A 17,236-nucleotide genomic window follows, 5' to 3' on the forward strand; every position below is an offset into this window, starting at 1 on the left:
TGTGTGTACCCACTCCATGGGTTGCATGCTCCTAATCTGCCACATCTTTTGGGCTCGAGTGGGAGTGAAATTTTCAATCTATGCCATCGATCCCGATTCATCCTGGCTGTAATGTGCTGTCTGGAGCTGCTGGTGCCCGTGTTTATCTTCCTCCCGCAGAAGAAACTAGTGCATTAGTTCAGGCCTTCACTCGCTCTCAGACTTTGATGGAGCATTAATGTCCTGTGGTATTTAGAGCTTAACAGTGAACAGCAAGCCAGGTGATTCACTCCTTCTATTGTTCTCCCTCTTTCTCCATTCTCTGGCTTTGTGTCTCTGTCCTTTTACCTGTCTGTCATCTCTCTGTCTCTGTATCTCTCTATCTTTTTTCCTCTCTGTGTATCGGTCTTTTTCTCTCTCTGCCTCTCTTTCGCTCTGTCTTTCTCTCTGTCTCCATTTCTGTCCCCTTCCGTGTTCTCAGTCGCCGGAGAAGGAAGGTGGGCTTCCGCGTCAGGTGGGCAACAAAACGGAATGTGCCTTGCTGGGCTTCGTGCTGGACCTGAAAAAGGACTACCAAGCAATACGCAACGAGATCCCAGAGGAGAAACTCTACAAAGTCTACACCTTCAACTCTGTCAGAAAATCCATGAGCACCGTGCTGAAGAATGCTGACGGCAGCTTCAGGATGTTCAGCAAAGGCGCCTCCGAGATTCTCCTCAAGAAGTACGCAGCACACAGCACACACGCCACACACATTATTATATTTTTTTCCGTTCACATTTTCCTTATGTTTCACTGAGCTTCTTTACCTGTCTGCTAGTGCCAATTTCACACTGAATATCAGCTGGAGGTGTACTGGGTTGCTGGTTGTTTTGTTTATGCTGTGGAGCTTTGCCGTTGCAGCAAGGCTTTCCACTAAAGCCCTCTCCTCCGGGCTTGGCAGGGACTGCAGTGAGAGCAGCAATTTCCCCCCTCCAGAAATGTGCCGGTCTAATGCACTCCCCTAACAAGCAAGACTGCTGCAGGGTTTTCTGCCGTATTACCTCGAGGGAAATGAAAAACACACACACACACACACTCGCCCACTCTCTTACCCCTGGCATTCTCCTCCTCCTCTTCTCTCCCCTCCCCCGCCAGGTGCTACAAGATCCTGACGGCTTCGGGTGAAGAGCGCATCTTCCGGCCCAGGGACCGCGACAACATGGTGAAGAACGTGATCGAGCCAATGGCCTCGGAGGGCCTGCGCACCATCTGCCTGGCCTACCGAGACTTCCCTGTCTCAGATGGCGAGCCTGACTGGGACAACGAGAACGATATCCTCACCAGCCTCACCTGTATCTGCGTGGTGGGCATCGAGGACCCCGTCAGACCAGAGGTAAAAAAAATATGCATAGATAATTTGATCTCACAATAACGCGCACACACACACACTCTCTCGCATAGAAATCCTCTCCACGGTAGGGCACTAGTCCCCTATGGGGCCGACATGGGTTCGATTCCTGGCCTGGGTCCTTTGCCGGTCCTTCCCAGTCTCTCTCTCTCTCCCCACTCGCTTCCTGTCACCATCTTCACTATACTGTCATAAGTAAAGTCAAAAAGACCCAAAAAATATCTTTAAAAAAAAAAAAATGCGGGGGATGGGCACTATGGCGCAGCGCGCTAAGCCCCCCACATTTGGGCTTGCATGCCCACGGGGACCCGGGTTCGAGTCCGGCCGGGGTCATATCCCGATCCCACCCCGTCTCTCTGTCCCACTCACTTCCTGTCACCATCTCAGGCTGTCCTATCAAATAAAGGCATAAAAGCCCCTAAAAATATATTTAAAAAATAATAATTATTTAAAAAAAAATGCTATCAACTTTGAGGACCCCGTCAGACAACATGGGGGGGGAAAAATGTATAAACATGATTTCAGCAAAACTACACACACTCGCATAGAAATCCTCACCAGCCTACTCTGCATCTGTGTGGTGGGTATCGAGGACCAGAAAAGAAAAAAGAAATAAATAAGTGGATAATTTCATGTCACCGAAGCAACACATACACACACACTGACAAAATGTGTGTGGTGGGAATCAAGGGCCCAGTCAGACCAGAGGTTTAAAAAAAGGTGGTAATTTGACACACACTATACACACACTCTTGCATTCTGACAGCAGCTTGTCTACACCTGGAAAATTACTATGCGGACTAAAACAATGTGGATAATTTGATCTCACCAGAGATTACAAAAAAGACATGATTTGATATCAGCAAAACTATACACGTGCAGTCTTGCATACTGACAACAGCTTGTCTAAACCAGGAAAATTGCTATTACAAAAATATTTGTGGATAATTTGATCTGACCGTCAGACCAGAGGAAAAAAACGAAAAAAAATTGAGGAGAATTTCATCTCCCCAAAACTAATACACTCACACACTCTCGCACACTGACACAACAGTTTGTCCACACCAGGAAATTTATTTTAAGAACAACACACACAAACAGATACACACTCCTTCTCCCCCCCCCTAGAACTTGGATGGGTCAGCCTAGGTCGGTTTGTCTTTCACACCCAGGAGGAGTGGCCTCTCTCTCTCTCTCTCTCCTAGCCCGCTGCTGTGGTTTGCCAGGGGAAGTGGAAAATGTGTCGGTTACCTGCCACAGTATTGGGTTTTCCCTAGCCATGTCACCCACAGCGCATTGCAACGCAATCCACTTGATCTACATTTACTTAGTTTTCCATGTCTAGCTTTTGAACACATGGCCTATTTCTTGAAGTGTTCTATCCCTAATTATGTCCGAGTAAAGGAAGAGAAAAAAAAGGAAAAACACTGCAGAAATTCAGAAGGTAATCCTTAAAAGGTCTATCCATCTGGGTTTGTGTTTTGGCAAATGTACAAGTTACATGCATCTTATCAGTCATAACACTGGAGCAGCAGACATGCCTGGCGTAAGATTGCGTATCAAAAGCAGCTTTGTACCAATACGTCATGCCTGTAGAAGAATGGGTTTGCTAAAACACCAGTTTCTCAGGCTACCTAAGAGTATATTGCACTAGGGTAGTTTTCCAGTATAGTAGGCTACCAATCTTTTGAGGAGTACGGCTTCTCAGTTCTAGAATTTTACTTGAACATTCTGCAGCTCCCATAGAACATAATCTGAAAAATCCTGCAGTGTTTGTGAGATAATTGATTATTGAGATTATTGTTGATCATATTTAATGGTGGAACTCAAAGGATGAAATGCTGTAAGTCGTTATTTTCAAGTGTTTCAAAACAAGTTGGCAGACCAAATCTTGGTTTAGGTTTGGTGGATGTGTTTGTACTGTAAGGGTGGATGCTAACGCCCCTGGCACTCTGCCGTTCCTTCAGGTCCCTGATGCCATAAAAAGGTGCCAGCGTGCTGGAATCACTGTGCGCATGGTCACAGGGGACAACATCAACACAGCCCGTGCCATAGCAACCAAGTGTGGCATCCTGCTGCCTGGCGACGACTTCCTCTGCCTGGAGGGTAAAGAGTTCAACCGCCGCATCCGCAACGAGAAGGGAGAGGTGAGAGCAAAGAAGAAAATATTGACTTTATGCGGCTTCAGTGTTTCTTCCTGCGAAATGTCTTAGTCACATGTCAGTGATGCTGGCTATCCCCCACCCAGTTGACTCTGATTTTTGCAAAAGCTATGTTGTGCGAAAAATAAATATCAATTCAAGCATTTTATATTCTTAGGTTTGTTGTCAAGGTGGCTGCCTTAACCATAAAGCGCTGAGGGGAAACCTCGGGCTCTGCCTAAAGACTAGAAATGGTTGCTTGACTATTAGGCAAAGCACCAATAAAAATCAATCCTTCCTTTTAAGCAATGGCCACCACAGTGACTAGCACTGCACAAACTTGCACAGGAATGAACGAATGAATTTTCATGTTTTTCATAATCTCTATTTATTCTCACTTGCTCATGATGACTCTAGACGTGTCTATGCATAGAATCTTGCTTGGTCATCTCCTCACTTGCAAAGTTGATCTGTTAAACCTAACAAATGTCACACTGTCGCTTTAAAGGTAGAGTATGCAAATGTTATAGAAGTTTGTTTCCAGTATGCTGCCCATTCGCAAATCTTATATTTTCCGTGTATATTTCTTTCAATTCATTATTTTCTAAGTACGATGTTCGTTATCACTTCATTTTACACTTTTTGTGCATGCATAGGTGCGTGCATCTTCTCCAAGTCTGCCATTTTAAATGATCAATCGTAGACATCTGTAGCTGCAAAACGTTGGTCAGACCAGTAAAGGAGTGTATATTCATGAAAAGACCAACTTTGTAAATGGGCTGCAAGCATTTCGAAAACAAATGACTGCAATTACATGTTCTACCTCAAAGTATAATTGATGTTGCCGACACAGAATGTCTAACTTGTGCTAAGATGAAGTTTGTTATTTTCCTTCTCAGATCGAGCAAGAGCGCATCGATAAGATTTGGCCCAAGCTGCGAGTACTGGCCCGCTCCTCCCCTACAGACAAGCACACTTTGGTGAAGGGTATGCTCATTTTCATTCATTCATTCATTTGCCCCACATCATTTATCTTTTCCCATTTGCACACCAAGAACACGCATGTTGACGCTGACAAAAAAAAATCAATGTTGATGGCTGCAATGTGTTTGTTTGGCAGGTATTATCGACAGCACAGTCACGGAGCAGAGGCAAGTGGTGGCTGTGACGGGAGATGGTACCAATGACGGTCCTGCCTTGAAGAAAGCTGACGTGGGATTTGCCATGGTAACCATATCCTCCTGCCTACCCTCTCCCTCAGTCTGTCTGTCTGTAAATTCCTTCTGGTCCTCGTGTCGAGGAAATTGACTTTTTCAGAGGCCATGCTCTTCTTTTTTCTTTTGCTACTGGGGACATATTGATTGGTGATGGACATGTTTGCATGACAGGACTTGACCCTGTGTGTGTGTGTGTGCGGGCGTGCACGCACATGTTTGTTGTGACAGGGCATTGCTGGTACGGATGTAGCCAAGGAGGCCTCGGACATCATCCTGACAGATGACAATTTCAGCAGCATCGTGAAGGCGGTGATGTGGGGGCGCAACGTCTACGACAGCATCTCCAAGTTCCTGCAGTTCCAGCTCACCGTCAACGTGGTGGCTGTCATTGTGGCCTTTACCGGAGCCTGCATCACACAGGTACACACACGCTAGCGAGCACCTGGTGCCAATTTCAAGCATTGTACTGTACACCAGTGCACAGATGTTACCAGGGGACGGTGCTGAATGAATCTCTAATATGGTGGAAATAAGAGACGTGTGCGGCTGCAGCTTAGTGTACAACCCATCAGGTCAACCTGGTGCATAATCCCCCATGAACCTCGTCTTGCATTTCGGCATATAAAAAGCTTGATTATTTTTTGCCGGATGAAGACCCTAATGGTTCACAGCCATGTATTAAATCATTTTGCTGAGGCTGCATGGAGAATCATTGAGCATTGCATTGAGAACGAGACACCTGTAGCACATCTGCCAGTTTGGTAGTTCAGTCTGTAATTGCATGCACATCTCCTGTCTGTGGCTCTGACCTGAATCCCCACGGTTCAGTTATCGCAGCGGTGCTGAGTCATCCGTGTGCAGCCACGTTGGTTTCACTGCCCAGAAGAAAAAGAGGAGGGGGATATCAAGGAAGCCACCCAGGCACAGCACAGCACAGCACAGTGCATGTCCCTCGCTCAAGGTGGCAGCTGCTAATTACTGCTCAGCCAGGCTAAAAGCAATTGGAAATGGTGGCTGTGAAGTGGAGACAAGCATGCGGTTGGCGGGGGACCTGTGTGCTGACATGGGGTGGGGGGGGGCTCTAACGTGGTGTGATAATGCGGGGCTGGGGTGCATTTCTCAAAACCAAAGTTGCTAACTACATTAGCTACTTTGTTGTTTTCAATGCATTTTCCCATTGGCAACTACCGAAGTTGCTAACAGGCTAACAACTTCTCTTTTGAGAAATGCACCCCTGGGTTGGAAGGGAGTCAAAAAATAATACACACAAGAAAAGGATTTCTTTATTTTCCTTTTGGTTTGACATGTGCCACAGCCGTGACTGTTGGCTTGTCTTGACATTCCTATGTAGTGAAGGGGATGAAGTTTAGCAAACCCGTACAGTTGTGTGTAATCAGCTTTCAAGTTGTGTTGCGCCATCTGAGAACATCGGTTTGCGTCATGGCCGGAACCTACATGTTTTCAGATAAACGTCAATGCGGAGTCTGAAGAGCTTAATTCCATATACCAGTGGTTTTCAATATGCTAAACCAAGATAAATCATACTTCATGTCACCAACGCAACAAAGTGGGATCAACTCTGGTGTCCTAAATGGGCTCGACTTTCCATTGAATGCCATTTATTCTCCTAATCTTCTAAATGGGCATAAATGGGAATTGCTGCCATAGGATTGCAGGTTAGAACCTTGCGTCCTGTGGATTCCGAAAGATACTCCTTATGATCTTATGATCTCATCAATCGTTATTTGTCGTTATTTTTTAACTAACTAATGTCTAACCTCTCCTCTGTGTTCCCTGCATAGGACTCCCCTCTGAAAGCGGTACAGATGCTCTGGGTGAACTTGATCATGGACACCTTTGCCTCCCTGGCGCTGGCCACCGAGCCCCCCACCTACTCCCTCCTGCTCAGGAAGCCTTACGGCCGCAACAAGCCCCTCATCTCGAAGACCATGATGAAGAACATCTTAGGCCACGCTGTCTACCAGCTCGTCATCATCTTCTCGCTGCTCTTTGTCGGTATGGCGCCACTTTGCAGTGTTTCCAGTAGGGATGCACGATGTATCGGCCAGATGTATCGGTATCGGCCGATATCGGCCAATATTCAACACATCGGACATCGGTCTGATGGGTAAAACTGGGCCGATGTTAATGCCGATGTTTTTTTTTGTATGTTACGTTCTAAAAGAATGGACTTGACGATGACTTTCACTGTTTGTCTTCTATTTTGTCTCTATTTTTTATCTAATTATCACAGGGAGTTAAAAAGTGTTTTTGGAAATAAGACGACATTCAAAAATTATGTTTGTTTGCATCATTGTCATCTCTTTTTTTTTTTTTAAAGAAAGAAAAACATCGGTATCGGTTAATATCGGTCATCCGCCAAAACCGCAATATCATAATCGGATATCGGTATCGGCCGAAATTTTTGACATCGTGCATCCCTAGTTTCCAGTGTTTCAAGTGTTTCAGAGCATTTGTTAGTCACATGTCTCCGATACAGGCTAACCCTCCCAAACACCTCGACTGTCATCATTGGAAAGGCCATGTTTTGCCGTTTCACATGAAATATGACATGAAGGCCCCAAAATAAGTAGCTTGCAAAGTAAAGAAATTGCATTCGCAATTCAATTTTTTTTTTTTTTTTAAGTATTATTTTGGGGCTTTTTGACCTTTATTATTACAGGACAGTGTGAGTAGACAGGAAACGATTGGGAGAGAGAAATTGAGCAGGGCTGGGAAATTACCCCTTCTGGATTCGAACCGGGGTCCCCGTGGGCAATGTAAGCCCAAATGTGGGGGCACCCGTAATTCAAAATCTTAATCTTTTCTGGTGAACTAGTCAAGGTGGCTGCCTTAACTGTAAAATGCTGGGGGAAAGCCAGGACATAGTAGCTAATTGGCAGAATATAATGTTTTATGTTGAAAATTATCTGGTCATAATTTTCAAGTGTGTCCTTTTCGCTTTCTGCATTTCTAACTACCTTCTTCATCGGACTCGAGGCATGGCACATAACAAGAGGGTCATATAACAGTCTTTGATATTTTAGTTTAAAACCATGAATGTTGAAACCAAAAGCTGCTTATTTCATTTACCGGTAGTCACAAATTCCAAGTTTCAGCTATTGTACAAAGTGAACTAGGGCTTTGACTTCAATCTTCGGTATTCAAATATAATTCCAATGTTTAGAAAATTTGAGACATTCGAACGACTAACACACTGAACACTCCCTGATGTAGTTATCCCCGTTTACTTTGTTCCAACGAGTTGAAGTGGAAATGCTGATGCTATTATTATGTACCAGTGCCTTCCAGAACTACAGGATTCTCACATGACATGGCCTAATGGTGAGGGAAGTGGTCTTAAGACCTGAGGGGTTGCAGGTTCTAATCCACCTCTTACCTCTCCCTACACCTCCATCCATGGCTGAAGTGCCCTTTAAGCAAGCACATTGTTTCAGGGATTGTACCAATACCCTGCAAATAAATATGTCGCTTTGGATAGTAATAATAAAGCTCAGTAATAATAAATAGTGTGTGTGTGTGTGTGTGTGTGTGTGTGTGTGTGTGTGTGTGTGTGTGTGTGTGTGTGTGTGTGTGTGTGTGTGTGTGTGTGTGTGTGTGTGTGTGTGTGTGTGCTGTCCAATAACTGCACTAAGGAACTTTTGACCCTTGACCACTGGACATACTTGTTTTTCCTGCTTACCACAAGCAAAGACTGTGATCTGTCGGAGCTGGCCCAGTTACTGGGGAACCTCTTTGTGTGTGTGTGTGTGTGTGTGTGTGTGTGTGTGTGCCGTGTGTGTGTGTGTGGTGTGTGTGTGTGGTGTGTGTGTGCTTGCCTAAAACACTTACCTGTACTTTACTGTGACATTGTAAAAATGTTCAACCCCTATCATACTCTGTACACTGCCTACTTCTACATACTATACTACATCATAGATGTATCCATCAACACTTGTTGTCTACCTTAACTGACAGAGTATGTTTTTTCTGCTTTGGTCTATCCCAACTCACAGAATGTCTTTTTGCATAATTACCTTTTTCTCCATTTATCTCCATTATTTTATTGTATTTTCCCCACCCTGATGACTATTCCTGTGTTTATTTTTGTCTTGAAATGTCCATGTGGGCTTTTGTGTATTTGTGTATTTATGTAAGCTACTGGATACCTGAATTTCCCCCTGGGGATCAATAAAGTTACTCTACTCTACTCTACTAATAAAGCTCAGTAATAATAAATAAAATAATATTGTGAAGTGTCCGCTAAGTGTCATGTAAATGTAACAATGCATGGATGTTTTCCTCTGCAGGAGAGAAGATCTTTGACATTGACAGTGGCAGGAATGCGCCCCTCCACTCGCCGCCCTCTGAGCACTACACCATCGTCTTCAACACCTTCGTCATGATGCAGCTCTTCAATGAGATCAACGCCCGCAAGATCCACGGCGAGCGCAACGTCTTCGAGGGCATCTTCAACAACATGATCTTCTGCAGCATTGTCTTTGGGACCTTCGGCATCCAAGTGGGTGGCTTTTCCTTCCCGCGTCCTTAGCTGAACCCTTAGCCATCCCCCTTTTTTCCCCTCTTTTTTAAAAAAAAAACTGAATGCTTTCCAAGTGCGTTTAAAAAAATATATATATATAAAGTGAAGAGTATTTTTTTTAAACTGTGAATATTTAAAAAATATGCCTAAGACATAGAAGTTTGGTTATTATGTATACTTCTGTCAACAGTTTTTGTTTTTTTGTTTGCCCTTATGTGCCGTTAAACATGAATCATCTTCCTCTTGGCAGATTGTCATCGTGCAGTTTGGAGGGAAGCCCTTCAGCTGCGTGGGCCTCAACATTGAGCAGTGGCTGTGGTGCATCTTCCTAGGCATGGGCTGTCTCCTATGGGGCCAGGTAAACGCGCACACGCACACGCACACGCACACACACACGCACACACACACACACACACGCACACACACACACACACACGCACACACACAGTGCTGCCCACTCCTTGTCTACCAGCAGACACGACCCCAATGTCTATGATGGTAGCAGGGATCCCCCATGTGGCTAAAGTGGGAACTGCACAGACAAATTGTCCGAAACGCTCCAGACTTTAAAAATAAACGTTGCTGGCAAGGCCGGCGAGCATTCAGATGTTCTAAGCATCTGTAGTATTATAAACACTGCGTGTGTGTGTGTGTGCACTATGTGTGTGTGTTGGCATACAACTCTATTGCTGAACCGCTATTATTAGTCGTCAGCCTGTACATTGGAGGCACACAAGTCGACACTATGTTCCTTCTCAGTGAGCAGATTGAATGTGAAATCCTGATCCTTTGTTTACTAGTCACATTACACAGAGCAATGACCCGATAAATTATTTTGCCTCTGTTGGAATCCACCTCTAATCCAAATAACAGTCATTTCAGATCAGGACAAGACTAATATTGGTAGCTGGATGAATAGACTATTTGGTGTGACCGGTTTGGTCTGGGGAAAGTATTGACTTGCCTATTTTACTTGCACTGAAATGGGGATGTTATGTGCCCTAATCTCTCTGCAGTCAATTTTGCCGTACCATTACATAGTCATTGACAGGAAGATTCTTTAGTATCTATGCATCAATAGTGTTATATTGCTGTCAAGAAATATAAGTGCCCAGCCTGCATTGTAACTGTTGGCATTTGTGGTACTTATCAGTGTTTCTCTCTATACAGACTGAGACCTAATAACAATTTTGATAATATTTTCAAAATATGCCGACTGCATTGCTTACTTCTAGTGTGAAGAATGCTGCATTTAATGCTTTAAGCGCATTGCGTGTACGTGCCCTTTAAATGTTTATTTAAACGTTATTGTCATTCATCGTTTTCATTGGCTAAATACTTGTACACGCTGACCAGTTATTCAGTGTAGACTCAAACTGAAATCTTTTTGGACTTGGTCTCTTGTCTTGGACTCGAGACTCGTTGGACTCTGGTCTCTCGACTAGTCAAACCAACTCTCATGTGTGCTGTTCTCTTGGTCAGGTCATCTCCTCGGTCCCCACCAAGTGGCTGAAGTTCCTGAAGCCGGCGGGCCACGGCACGCAGAAGGAGGAGATTCCCGAAGAGGAGCTGGATGAGATGGAGGAGATGGAGGAGATCGACCACGCCGAGCGCGAGCTGCGCCGCGGACAGATCCTCTGGTTCCGTGGCCTCAACCGCATCCAGACCCAGGTACTGCTGCTCCTCCTCGCAGTCTCTCCCCGGGGGTCTTCACTTGGCCTCCTCCTCACACACCGTAACCTTTTCTCCCCCATGAACCTTGAGGTCCCCCCCCCCTCCCAAACAACCTAGATAAACGGTTTCTGTGCAAACCTGCAAACTTAACAGTATCCCTCCAAGTCCTAGTGACTCAGCCGTCTCTGAGACGGTCCAGTCTGTACCTTCTTTCCCCGTCATGTGTACCGTAACATGCTCCATTCTCACTGAGGCGGAGGAGGAAGATGTATACTGTACCTGCCAGGCCATGCCCTGCTATCTGGCGTCAGCAGTGCTGTAATAGGAGCTCTTGAAAGCAGCCAGCAGTTAGCCATTGGAAGACTTAATCGCTAGATACAGCCGAGCTAAGAACAGCCTGGCTAGTCAGACGTCCTTTAAGCAGTGCCTTTCTTCTCCCTTCCTATACTACCTTTCTTTCATCTCTTGACTTGCTGTTATCTCGTACTTTACCCACTTGGAAACGGCCTTAAACTGGGTGCCTTATTCTCTCCGGTGTTGTCATCTGTGCCTATCTCCCAGTTCTATGCATTTCCCTATGAGCTTTCTCTTTTCTGATTCTTTCTTTTAACTCTGATTTCTGTGCTTTCTACTTTCCCTCTTTTTCATTCTGTTTATCCTCTGTACTTTACCTTTGTCTTCCTTTTCACTTGGTCTTCCTGTCTACTTTCTCCTCTCTTTTCCATTTTCTCCTCTTTCCCTCCGTTTTCTTCTCTCTTTCTTCATTCTGCTGTGTGTTGAGTCTTTCTATTCTTCTCTTCTCTTCTCTTCTCTTCTCTTCTCTTCTCTTCTCTTCTCTTCTCTTCTCTTCTCTTCTCTTCTCTTCAATTCTCTTCTCTTCTCTTCTCTGCTGTGTGTTGAGTCTTTCTTCCTTCTCCTCTCCTGTCCTCTCCTCTCCTCTCCTCCCTTCTGCTCTCCTCTGTGCTGTGCGTTGTGTTGGGTCCTTCCCCCCCCGCTGTGACGCTCTCTGATTCCTTTCAGATGGATGTAGTCAATGCGTTCCAGAGTGGCACTTCCTTTCAGGGGTCCCTCAGGCGCCCGCCTTCCAGCACCAGCAGCCAGCAGCAGCACGATGTAACCAATGTTTCTAGCCCTTCACATGTAGCCTTACCTCCTACCACTCCTACCACTACTGCCACTGCTGCCAGCTCCGCTTCTGCCACTGTGGGGTGTGAGTGCGTGTTTCCTTAGTGCATGAGATTAACAACAAGTCGCCCCTTGGCGACGTTTTGACTATTTAACGTTCTACACCCTCCCACTCCCCTACTCCTCGCCCTCCCATTTCCTCCCTCCTCACTTGATCTCCATCATACCCCTACACCCGTCAGTCAAAACAAGTTCGCAAAGCACATGCTCCATATTGCTGCTACTGTGCCATGGCTGTTATCTCTGAGTGTACATATAAATGTGTGTTTCCCTGTTACTGTTTACTGTGCCATTTTTGGACGCGGCTGCACCCCCGGTGTCTATCCATTGTTACTGCTCTATGGCTTGTTGGCTGGTTCTCCGTCTCCCTTTTACTCAAGGGTTAGACTGTTTGCACATGACGATGTATGTATATATATCTGTATGTATGTACATATAGACCTCCCTGTTCTAGCGGAGGGTCTCTCTCTCTCTCTCTCTCTCTCTCTCTCTCTCTCTCTCTCTCTCTCTCTCTCTCTCTCTCTCTCTCTCTCTCTCTCTCTCTCTCTGTATGAGTCCTGTCTGCAGCTGCTGCTGTGCCTCGGCCCTCCTCCCACTGTTTCCACGCTCTAGTATCCTGTGTTTCTTTATAAGTGTATTTGAGTATACGCCCATGGTCACCTCCAAAGGGAATGACTGTACTGTTACTTTTATGGGAATAGGCTGCAGAGGAGTATGGTGTGTAAGTGGGTTATTATGCAAGTCTTTCCTGTGAAGGAGAGAGGAGAAAATGTGGTCAGGTCCAAACTTAGGCTCTTTCTCAATGCCCAGTGTTCTAACCTTGCTAGGACATGAAACGCACAGTGATTGGCTACTCTTTGGTGAACTCCACGGAGTGTCCCATCACTGTGCGTTTCACGTACTAGCAAGGCTAGAACACTGGGCATTGAGATGGGGCCTTACTGTGTGAAAGGCAGGCATGTCTGTTGGGTCTACTACAGGTTGCATGACCCTGTGGAGAGAATGGATCTACTGGATCAGTAAACATACAGAAAAAAAGTAGCTTCTCCCATTACAGACAGCAGGCTCCAGAGCTGATTTTAGATGTGCTGTAGATGTATATTGAATAGCTTTTTGAGGTAGTTTAGGAATTCCTGTAGTTCCTCTGAAACAAAAAGTAATTTTCTCTTTGGAATTGAGTGTGTCAGTTTTTAAAGGGACACTGTGTGAGATTTTTTGTTGTCTATTTCCAGAATTCATACCGCCCATTCACTAATGTTACCTTTTTCATGAATACTTACCACCACCATCAAATTCTAAGTATTCATTATGACTGGAAAAATGGCACTTTTCATACATGAAAAGGGGGATCTTTTGAATTTCCAAAAATAGCCATTTTTAGCTACAAAAATGACTCTACTTGGACCATACTAGAAAATATGTGTTTATTACTTGGTAAACTTTCGTGTAAAGATCAAATTTGGCAATAGGCAGCCCAGTTTCAATGAGCAGCATAGTTGCAGTACCTTTTTTGACCATTTCCTGCACAGTGTCCCTTTTAAGGTTACATATGGTTGACATGTACTTGCTCTTTTTCTGGTAATCTTATCCACTCTTTCTTATACAAAGGGCTGTATATCTCAGCACTAATCACTCTCTTGCAGGTCTGGGGATGGTCCACTGTATCTACTTTAAAAAAAAAGCTTATCTGTAAATCTTGACCTTAATGTTAAATGAACCTTTCTCTCTTGGTTGTTCTCTTTTCCCCTTCCCGTCATCGCCAAGCTACTCTCTTGTAACTGTGCTAACAGATTTTGTTTTCTCTCAGGTGACATGCTGTTCCACAGGAAAGGATTTTGTGACTAATGTCATGTTTTTATCATGTAGCTCAAGTGTTATCCTGTCGCCTTTTTTAAGTGACTCTGGAAACAAAGTCAAACTATAGACAGTCAATCCCAACCTGCAAATATACCCCCATAAAAGCCTTGACCTCTGATTGCGCCATATTCCTCCTTAGATTCCTCCTTAATGCAATGTGTCATGGGCTATACTCAAAGGTTAACTACTGTTGAAGGAAAAGGTAGCACCGCTCTGCATGGGTCTCCTCCTCCTCTCTCTCGCTCACACTCTCTATTGCTCTTTTTTACACACTCTCTTTGTCTCAGTCTCGTCTGTCAGCTGTCGTTTTTTTCCCCCCTACTCTATCTCTCCGTTTGTGCTACAGCTTTAGATCTGCTTGGCTGCTATCTGGATTTTTTTTTGTTCTATCTTTATTATTCTTATTATTTTTTAATCCTCTCCACGAACCATAATCAAATATTTACTGATCTCCTCCCCCCTTTCCTTCTTCTGTCCTTCTCACCCGCGAGCATGTTTTCTATATAACTTTGTCCTGCCGGACTTTACTCTTTTGTAGATTTCACTCTTTCTGTCCCTCTCCCTGTCCTCTCTCTTTTGCTTTGTGTTGCTTTAATTTGGCTTACACACTTCGAGTTTCACAACAAAGCACTATCACTGAGCACACATATTTTTTTCAATAGTTTACTTGTAATCGTTTAATTTTATTTTGGATCGGAGGTGACGGTAAGAAACTCCTTACTTGTCCAATTCTCTTCTCTGCTTTTTTTTTCTTTCTCTTTCTTCTGTTCTCTTCCTTTTTTTCTCCCTCTTCTGCCTTTTCTGTTGCCCTATCAGTTAAAGTTAGGGTACTCTGTCCTTAAAAAAAGAGGATTACAACACTACTATGGAATCCAAATCAGTAAAGTTGTTTTCAACTCACCAGCCTTGGGTAGTGTGTGGGTGTGTTTAAATGCTCGTCTTTGCATACTGCATGAAGAAGTTTCACCCTCTTGGGGAGGATTTCGCTGTTGACCAACGAGTAACTCAAGATTGTCCCCCAACAGTAATATTATTAAAAACATTAAAAACTAATATTAACAGTACACATAATCAGTTTTCGTAGGGCCTTTGGCCTGTAGTCTTACCATTATTATAATGGTGTGTGTGTTTTTCATGACGTGTGTTTTACTGTGTGCAGTGCATATGAATACAAGCATGAGCAGCCGATTAGCAGCTTAGTGATTTTGGGTTGTCCTCCCCGCAGATCCGAGTGGTGAATGCATTCCGCAGCAGCCTGTGTCCGTATGACGGGCTGGAGAAGCCAGAGTCGCGCACGTCCATCCACAACTTCATGACCCATCCCGAGTTCCGCATCGAGGACTCGGAGCCGCACATCCCCCTCATTGACGACACGGACGCAGAGGACGACGCGCCCACCAAGCGCCACAACAACAACGCCACCAGCGGCACCACGGCCTCACCTAGTCCGACGCCCACGCCCACCCCCACACCAGTGCCCACCACGCCCGTGGCCACCACCCCGCCTCCCCCAAACCCACCCACGCCACCTCCACCCGTCTCCAGCAGCCCACCACTGCCGCCCTCGCCCAACCAGAACAATAACGCCGTGGAGAGCGGCCTGCACTTTTTCCTGGACGCCAACAGCGGCAAGCCGATGGCGTCCCCCTCGGCCCCCGCCAGCCCTCTGCACAGCCTGGAGACCTCCCTCTGATCCAGCGCCCTTCAGGCCCAAGCCCTCCCCACGCCGCCTCCCAACCTCTCTCCATCCACATTGCCACACAGGCAGGACTATATAACATGAGGCGGCTAGGAAGGCATGGCTGGCTCGGTTGGCTGGAGGAGCAGAGGAGGAGGGGCTGGAGTTTCTTTAAAGGAAGGAGAGGCAGAGAGAAGGGAGGCCGAAATGCGGAGGGAGGTGCATCAAGCAGAGCGTCCCCTTTTTTTGTTGTTGTTATTTTGGAAAGCTCTGCCCCATGCTGGACTCGGACATAAAGAAAAACCTACCGTAAGCTGGCATTCGGCAGAATGTTTGGAAGGCCTCTTGTTTGGATCGCACTTTTAGCGTTGATTATTTTTTTGGCCCTCCTCATCGCCTCTACAAAAACTAAAGGGCATGGAACTCTTCGACTAGCCCTCTCTTCCCATCTGCCTCCGCTCCTCTCCTCTCTCCTTAATAAATCTGTTTTATCTGCATTGTTCATTTTTTTCTGTTTAGTCTTTTTTTTTTTTTGGTGTTACGGGAAGGGTGGTTCTAAACTCTGAGTGAAAGTGACCTGATTATTATTTTTTTGTATTGTCATTAATATTATTATTAAAGGGGGTGGGGGCTGGCAGTCGTCCTAGTGGCTTAAGGACTGGCTGTGACAGAAAAAAAAAACCTTTATCCTTTTCTTTAGCTGGATGGTGTACATTTTCTCTGGTCCTTTTGCTCATTCAACAAACACTTTAATCTTCTGCTCTGTTGGCTGTTCATATTTTGAAATATTTATGTTTTTTTTTTTTTTTTTTTAAAGCAGGTCTGTTTACAAAGTTTGTAGATACTTTTTGTTTTCCTTCCGTTGGTTGGTTGATTAGAGCTTTTTCTGTTGTGGTGCAGGAAAAGTAAGAGTTTAAAAATGCATTTAAAAAAAAAAAAGAGGAAATATTTCAGATACTGCTGTAATTTTCAGGAAAAAAAGGGTGTTTCTATGGAAACTAAACTATTTTTGCCTGCAAGTTTTATTCGTTATATATTTGTAGATACATAGAACCTTTTAGCCAAATAGACAACACTAAGGCTTGTACAGCATTGAGCAGAGGCAGACAGGTCCAGGGGAAGGTTGTGGTGACGTGGTAGCATGAGGTTAGCATAAGGGATTTTATTCGGACCAGGGCCTCAAGTCTTTTTACATTTCTAATTATCCATCGCTTTCAAAAGACAAACATTTTAACGTTAGCTTTGTGTTCCATGTTGGTGGGACCCCCTCCCCAGTGTCTGGTTCTGGTGTTCTCTCCCTCTCTCTCTCTATCTCGCTCTCATGCTCTCTCTCGTTCTCTCTCTCTCTCGTTCTCTCCCTCTCTTTTGTTCTCTCGTTCTCTCCCTCTCTTTCGTTCTCTCGTTCTCTCTCTCTCTCGCTCTGTCTCTCTCGTTCTCTCTCTCTCTCGCTCTGACTCTCTCGTTCTCTCTCTCTCTCTCTCTCTCTCTCTCTGTCTCTCTCTCTCGCAGTCTCTCAATAGCGCTGTTTCCTCCAATAGCACAGAGAGGATCCAAAGGGAACTTCACTGACAC

General features: G+C 45.0%; 1 protein-coding gene across 6 annotated transcripts in view; it reads left to right on the plus strand.

The window, feature by feature from the left end:
* The window catches only part of atp2b1a (ATPase plasma membrane Ca2+ transporting 1a), a 41,248-nt gene extending 25,082 nt beyond the window's left edge, over positions 1 to 16,166 (plus strand). For 4 of the 6 annotated variants that reach the window (XM_063217432.1, XM_063217435.1, XM_063217434.1 and 1 more), the window contains 11 exons: positions 461 to 702; positions 1,117 to 1,354; positions 3,337 to 3,516; positions 4,410 to 4,497; positions 4,631 to 4,737; positions 4,956 to 5,147; positions 6,530 to 6,743; positions 9,038 to 9,249; positions 9,521 to 9,628; positions 10,753 to 10,941; positions 15,212 to 16,166. In XM_063217432.1, coding sequence (XP_063073502.1) covers positions 461 to 702; positions 1,117 to 1,354; positions 3,337 to 3,516; positions 4,410 to 4,497; positions 4,631 to 4,737; positions 4,956 to 5,147; positions 6,530 to 6,743; positions 9,038 to 9,249; positions 9,521 to 9,628; positions 10,753 to 10,941; positions 15,212 to 15,679 — 2,238 coding nt within the window. In that variant the 3' untranslated portion in view covers positions 15,680 to 16,166. Of the gene's footprint in view, positions 1 to 460; positions 703 to 1,116; positions 1,355 to 3,336; positions 3,517 to 4,409; positions 4,498 to 4,630; positions 4,738 to 4,955; positions 5,148 to 6,529; positions 6,744 to 9,037; positions 9,250 to 9,520; positions 9,629 to 10,752; positions 10,942 to 11,964; positions 12,587 to 15,211 lie in introns of those variants that run through there. The other 2 variants (XM_063217437.1, XM_063217436.1) reach the window with 2 other exon arrangements.
* Positions 16,167 to 17,236: the final 1,070 nt, after the last annotated feature.

This window comes from Engraulis encrasicolus, chromosome 15, assembly GCF_034702125.1.
Source record: "Engraulis encrasicolus isolate BLACKSEA-1 chromosome 15, IST_EnEncr_1.0, whole genome shotgun sequence".
NCBI classification, from domain to species: Eukaryota; Metazoa; Chordata; class Actinopteri; order Clupeiformes; family Engraulidae; genus Engraulis; species Engraulis encrasicolus.